This window comes from Gadus morhua, chromosome 8 (genome assembly GCF_902167405.1).
Source record: "Gadus morhua chromosome 8, gadMor3.0, whole genome shotgun sequence".
Lineage (NCBI taxonomy): Eukaryota > Metazoa > Chordata > Actinopteri > Gadiformes > Gadidae > Gadus > Gadus morhua.
The window spans coordinates 503,655-510,804 of NC_044055.1; the positions used below are offsets into that span (position 1 = coordinate 503,655).

General features: G+C 48.8%; 1 protein-coding gene across 1 annotated transcript in view; it reads right to left on the reverse strand.

The window, feature by feature from the left end:
* The window catches only part of slc1a7a (solute carrier family 1 member 7a), a 13,942-nt gene extending 7,250 nt beyond the window's left edge, over window positions 1–6,692 (reverse strand). Inside the window, exons 1-5 of the mRNA XM_030365014.1 lie at window positions 6,654–6,692; window positions 6,018–6,249; window positions 5,027–5,126; window positions 2,285–2,518; window positions 1,059–1,253 (exon numbers count right to left, since the gene is read on the reverse strand). Of these exons, the coding sequence (XP_030220874.1) occupies window positions 1,059–1,253; window positions 2,285–2,518; window positions 5,027–5,126; window positions 6,018–6,249; window positions 6,654–6,692 (800 nt within the window). The remainder of the gene's footprint in view (window positions 1–1,058; window positions 1,254–2,284; window positions 2,519–5,026; window positions 5,127–6,017; window positions 6,250–6,653) is intronic.
* Between the last annotated feature and the right edge of the window lie 458 nt (window positions 6,693–7,150).

Consider the following 7,150-nt stretch of genomic DNA (forward strand, 5'->3'; position numbering starts at 1 on the left):
GTTTAATGGGGTCCCCCCATTAAACCAAAACTGATTCTGAAACTTGTGGTAAAACCTAAAGTTACACAACGTCCCCTCGTCCTCGGTAGCCTTGGACTCCAGCCCTGAACTCCTCCTCGCCTCGCCACATTCACCCCCGTTTAGCTCCCTTCCATCCAAGCTCTCCTTGTGGATTGTTGTAAAAACAATCCACAAGGAGGTGGGGGCCACCTAAAATAGGTGGCCCCCAATCGTTCTGAACATCAACCCAATAACCCTGACCCCCACAGGGATACGATGAGGACATAACAACAACTATACAATAACCCTAACCCCCAACGGGGACATGATGAGGACATAACAACAACTATACAATAACCCTAACCCCCAATGGGGACATGATGAGGACATAACAACAACTATACAATAACCCTAACCCCCAACGGGGACATGATGAGGACATAACAACAACTATACAATAACCCTAACCCCCAATGGGGACATGATGAGGACATAACAACAACTATACAATAACCCTAACCCCCAACGGGGACATGATGAGGACATAACAACAACTATAACAGTCATGTTCTCTGCACTCGCCGATCCACCCAAACAAAAAAACAATCCTCATGACATCACGACTCCGACCCGTTCGTCCAAGAGGCAGAACCCCCCGGGCTGGTCAGGGACCCCCCTGCTGCTGACCCCCCCGGGCTGGTCAGGGACCCCCCTGCTGCTGACCACCCCGGGCTGGTTAGGGACCCCCCTGCTGTTGCCCCCCCTCCCTGGTCAGGGACCCCCCTGCTGCTGACCACCCCGGGCTGGTCAGGGACCCCCCTGCTGCTGACCACCCCGGGCTGGTCAGGGACCCCCCTGCTGCTGCCCCCCCCTCCCTGGTCAGGGACCCCCCTGCTGCTGACCCCCCCGGGCTGGTCAGGGACCCCCCTGCTGCTGCCCCCCCCTCCCTGGTCAGGGACCCCCCTGCTGCTGCCCCCCCCTCCCTGGTCAGGGACCCCCCTGCTGCCGTCCCTGTGAGGCAGCGATGGCACCGGCGGCGGCCGGCGGTCCTCCCTTACCTGATGGTGATGATCTGGCCGAAGTCCAGCTCGTAATTGTTGACCTGAGCGATGAAGATGGCGGCCACCGCCTCGTAGAGCGCCGTGCCGTCCATGTTGATGGTGGCGCCGACCGGCAGCACAAAGCGGATGATGCGGCGGTCGATGTGGTTGTTCTCCAGTAGGCACTTGAAGGTGATGGGCAGGGTGGCCGAGCTGGGGCCGAACAGGGGAGATGAAGGGACCGGGCTCAATGAGCAGTCCTAACGGCGGCCTTGGGGACACTCATGGCAAAGTGGGCTGAATCACAGACACTTTGTTCGTCTGTTGCACTTAGTTCCTCTTTTTTGATGTGGCATTAGAGTCTCTTTGGACTACCCGGTCTGAAATTGGTGGGGGTGATGGCATCACTCCGGGGAATATGAAGGTTGCCATACTTAATAACCATGGCAACCCAGTCGGAGGCTGCACTGGGCAGGATTGGATTTAGATTGAATTCAGGAGCGCAAAGGTTGGTGATTCTTTAAAAAATCATCAGACTCTATGTCTCTTGTCTAAATGTCAGAAGATTCTTCAAAGAAGTGGAAACTGCCTTAAATGCAGAATTCTTTGCTTCAGCAGAAGAGATTTGATGTCCCCTTATCCGAAAAAAATGGTATTTGTAGAAGGTGGAGGTGTGTTTGTACCTGTTGAAGGTGGAGGTGTGTTCGTACCTGTTGTAGCTGGAGGTGTGTTTGTAGCACTAGCAGGTGGAGGTGTGTTTGTACCTGTTGTAGCTGGAGGTGTGTTTGAAGCACTAGCAGGTGGAGGTGTGTTTGTAGCACTAGCAGGTGGAGGTGTGTTTGTACCTGTTGTAGCTGGAGGTGTGTTTGTAGCACTAGCAGGTGGAGGTGTGTTTGTAGCACTAGCAGGTGGAGGTGTGTTTGTAGCACTAGCAGGTGGAGGTGTGTTTGTAGCACTGGCAGGTGGAGGTGTGTTTGTACCTGTTGTAGCTGGAGGTGTGTTTGTAGCACTAGCAGGTGGAGGTGTGTTTGTAGCACTAGCAGGTGGAGGTGTGTTTGTAGCACTAGCAGGTGGAGGTGTGTTTGTAGCACCAGCAGGTGGAGGTGTGTTTGTAGCACTAGCAGGTGGAGGTGTGTTTGTAGCACCAGCAGGTGGAGGTGTGTTTGTAGCACCAGCAGGTGGAGGTCTGTTTGCACCTGTCACAGGTGGAGGTGTGTGTGTACCTATAGGAGGCGTGTCTTTACCTGGAGGAGGTTGCCAGGGAGATGAGCAGGGCCTGGAGGATGCCCCTGATGTAGACGATGGGGCTCTTCTTGGTGATGAAGAAGTACATGGCAGGCAGGATGAAGAGGCCGTGCAGCACCAGACCCATGACCACTGTGATGGCGTAGAAGCCCAGCTTCTTGCCCATGGCCGACGGGTCGTCCATCTCCAGGATCTTGCCGGCCACCAGGAACACGATGCCGAAGGGGAAGTACCTTGGGGAGCAGGCGTATCATTGGTCAGTTTGAGGGGTCCCTGTGTGACGGACAGGTCTTCAGAACGACGGTAGAGTCGGTAACCCACACCAATCTAAGATGTAATTCAATGTTTAAAAGATTATAATGCACGAAATCACTAGTAAACCAATGTGTTGGTGAGCTCATCCAGGCCAACTTTGAATGTTTGAACCTTTCAACCGCTCCCGTGTGGACACACAGATGTTATTCATCCTTCTGGGAGGGACTACGACGATTCTGTGTAGACAGATTTGCATTCAAAACATGTGGCGCTTAAACCAAATACATTTGCCAGCATCCCGGTCAATTACCGGGAACAATGCATCAGAGCCCATTATGCCCATTATGCTGCTCATCCTCCGTCGGCGTATAGACGGAACCAATCCAACCCAACCGGGTCATGGTACGAGCTGGGTCTGTGACAATGCCAGCAGAGTTCAGAACGCTGTCCCTCCCAGACCACGCTATTAACACTAATCGCTCGATGGATGGAGTGCCATACATCCACGCACCAGACACACAACGGGGTAACTCTCCTTACTCCCCCCCCTCTCACACACCACACACCAGCATACCAAAAAGCATGGCTTCAATTCATGTTTTTGACCACCACTTGCTTTCAAATAAAGTTGAGTGCTGTTATACGGTGCACAAATTCATTTTCCAAAATGATCAATTTGTGTGTGTGTGTGTGTGTGTGTGTGTGTGTGTGTGTGTGTGTGTGTGTGTGTGTGTGTGTGAGAGAGGGGGGGCATTGTATTGACTCTCACTCTAATCTATACTCCAACGAATCGACAGTGTGACGTGCAAAAGTATACATAAATATATGCTTTCAGTATTCATTTTTATTTCCTAGAACTTTTCCTGCCAGTCGGTGGAGGGGTGTGAAACACACACACACACACACACACACACACACACACACACACACACACACACACACACACACACACACACACACACACACACACACACACACACACACACACACACACACACACACGCACAGGAAATGCAACCAAAGTAGCTCTGAGTCAACATAACGATCTGACCTCAAAAATAACTTCAGGGGTCCCTTCTTGCATCCAGCGCAATTGACTTTCTTTTCTTGCTAGTTTGCACCCGGCAGAAAACAGTGCTTAAATTTGCATACGCGATCTGATTGGATGATGGATCCGTCGCTGCCGAAAAAGTTGAACATTTTTCAACTTTTTGACGGAGCCGAAGGCTCCAACGGAACGGACGGATCCGCAATGCATTGCGCGTCCGTCCCCATTCAAAGTGAACGGGGATCAGTCAACGGACGGAGGTAGTGGGCACGGGGCGTGATTGGCCCCTGACGTGCTCCTGTTCCGTCAATCAATTGACGAGCGGAACTAATGCGTCGACATTGGCGGCAGTAATGCGTCAATGCAACGTAGGAGAAGAAGCATACCTGCGGAGGTCCCCCCCGTCAACAACTCAGCGCAAGGTTGGTACGGTTTGTGCTGTGCTGTATTACACAGCACAAACATGCCACATTTGCCTAATTGAAATATTATGATTTCAAAGATTGTTCATATGTGTGAAACCTCATAGAAATAGTATGTGGATTGTGAAAAAAACAAAAATCCATAGGGGCTGCATGAATGTACACTGTAGTAGGCTATGCCATGCGTTAAAATAATAATGATAACTATATCCCAGCCTTAAAAAACGAAATCTCGTTTTAGGGTAAATTACGTTGACGTTGGTTAGACTTTTAAATCAATGCATCTGCAAACACCGTAGGCTACAGCAAACATACAATTCCTTGACACAGACATTGTGTACAAGCCCATAACTTTTAGGATTGATGAGTATTTGAACGTGAGGAAAGATTGTTTTACCGCGAGTGAGTGTATAGAAGAATGAATGAACGCGGGTGACGCAGGTGTGTCTGTTTAAACCCACGCAAACTAAACACGTAACGCATTATACATGGCAATGCATATTAACGGGGCGACACATGCATATTATGAACACAAGTTGATGTATCATTAAATAGACCCACAGTTGCGGCCACAGGACCGCATACCATATGTGTGTGTTAAGTTCTCTTTGCTGAAATTTACATGACGACTCAGTGTTTCTGAAGTTGTAGAAGAAAACGCCTGTACCTAAACTGAGACATTTGACGTTTGAAATTCATGTGGTCATGCATCTGTCTCAGTGGAGACTGCAAACGCGCTGTCAAAATATCAATACGTCAGGTTCAAATGCGCTCATGGCTCTTAAAGGGGATGGGAGATGGCACTCTCATTGGTTTATTGCATGTTACGCCCAAAATACACCTACGGATATCAGGCCAACCCATTTTAGATTTGTGTCGGGCGCAAGAGTCCTTTATCCTCCGGTATAATAGCAACAGCGCCAGAGACCCGCCCACAAAGCTACTTCCGTTTGGCGCTCCTCACTTGCGTTTCAGGCCGTTAAAATAGGGCCCCAAGTGTAAATGGAACCGCTTACCAAATGACAATGGCGACGATCTTCAGGACGGCTTCGTTCAAGCTCTGACAAAAGTTGACGAGAGCGCTGCCGTTGGGCCCCATTCGGCCCAGCATTATCCCTGGAAGGAGAGAGGGAAGGAAACAAGCCAGGAAGGAAGGAAGGAAGGGAACCAAGCCAGGAAGGAAGGAAGGAAGACATGCCTAAAATCAATACATACTTAAAATTTATGAAAGACAACGCTGTGAATACATGAGTTATTATCATCCGAAAGGTGATCAGCATCATCACGTGTCTAGGTCTTTTCCTTACGAAAATTTCCCAAAAAAATATACCGCCAAATTAGGTAACACAATGGTGTTTGGCGGCCTATTGATGAAAACCTGTGCATTTACAGTATTATGAATCTAATGAGCTGGGTGTTGTAAATACCGCAACAGACCCGCCCTTAAGATCGCTTGAGTGGTGAGCATCGTACAGTTCTTCTATTCGTGCCACCAAAAATCACTAAACAGAGCTCTCGAAAATTACCACTTTGAAGCGTTTCAGATTTTTCTGATTAACATTATTCAGACATTTGTCCATTACGATTTTTTTCTTTTTTCTCCGTTGGCATGTTTGAGATCATTTTTTCACTAACGTGTTGCTAGATTAGATTAGATTAGATAAAATACAATTTTATTAATCCCCCGTAGGAGAAATTAGTTTGTTGCAGCAGCCCAGCAGCTGTGGAGAAACGAAAATCGCTAAGGTAAATGCTAAACTAAATGCTAAAGTAAGGACAAGACAAGACAAGACAAGACAAACAGAACAAACAAGGCAAACAAAACTGACGGTATAAACAATATAAATCATAAATTATAAAAGTGTAAAGAGTAAATTGTAAATTGGTGGATGAATTCCAAAAATGCTATGTCAAATGACGGTATCCTCCGTTAGCGTGTTTCTGGGCTTTTATCCGCTGGTTGTCCGTGTTTTGGACAACATGTGAAGCGTGGGGGGGCCGGCGTACCCATGGTAGCGGAGAAGATGACGATCCCCAGGACGTTCATGCCCTCACTGGTGCCAGGCGACGTGCGCATGACCACGTCGGGCGGCGGCGTCAGGTCCAGAGAGAAGTTCTGGATGTCTGTGCCGTTGTCGTCCTGGATACCGTAGATGAAGAGGCGTCGCGTGGTGGTCTCGTCCAGCAGCTGGGCCACGGTGGGCCGCGGGCCGGGCACCGGGATGCTCTGCGTGCGGTACTGAAGCCACGGACGACGAGACACCACTGAGTCATCACGGACAGCACATGAAGACATGACAGTAACAGCGTGACATGAAGGGGAGGAAAGGCCAGGGAGGAGAGGTGGGCTTTGAGCCTAGGTTTAAAAGGGGTGACGGAAGGAGTGCTCTGATGGAAGGGGCCAGGTAGGGGGGGGGGGTAGCTTACAGCAGACTGTGAGATGTGGACAGAAGGGATTCAAACCCAGAGCCATCGGCTGGGAGTCATGCACACCCTGTTTACTGCTACAGTATCCTGCCCCCGTTCATCTCCAGAGCATATATGAACCTACAGCCCTGCTGTTGGAATACAGACAGACGACGGACACTTTTGATTGGTCTTTTGACCTTGGATGCTAAAGCGGTTGGTCTCAGAGGTCGTTACCTGTTGAAACGTAGCCTGGACCAGGTTGGCCGGAAACATGTTGCTAGGAAAACAAAACAAATAGATTTGATTAGTTTTATTATTGGAGGCAATCAAGGGTGAAAAAAACTATTTCTTTTGAGAAAATAAGGTAATTGCTGTAGGTCAAAGTTAGGTAAAAATTTGTTTTAGTAAAGGCAGTGAAATGTGGAACAGCTTAAATCAAGTGAAAAGACGAACGGGGTTCAAAAGTCTAAATGGAGTAAACAATGTAAACATGCAAACAATTTTAAAAATATAAAATGGTTGGAAACAAATAAAGTGGAGAGTTAGTGATAAAGTTTGTTCTGATGATGTGTGTGTAAGTGGTGGATTTAATGATTAGTTTACGTGAACCAGTTCACGTCAGTCAGTTCGCCAAGAGGAGTCGTTCGCGAATCGTTCGTTCGTTTGTTTGTTTGTTCGTTCAGACCGTCCAGTTTCCGTTTCCGGTAGCGGTGAATCGCATTATGGAATGC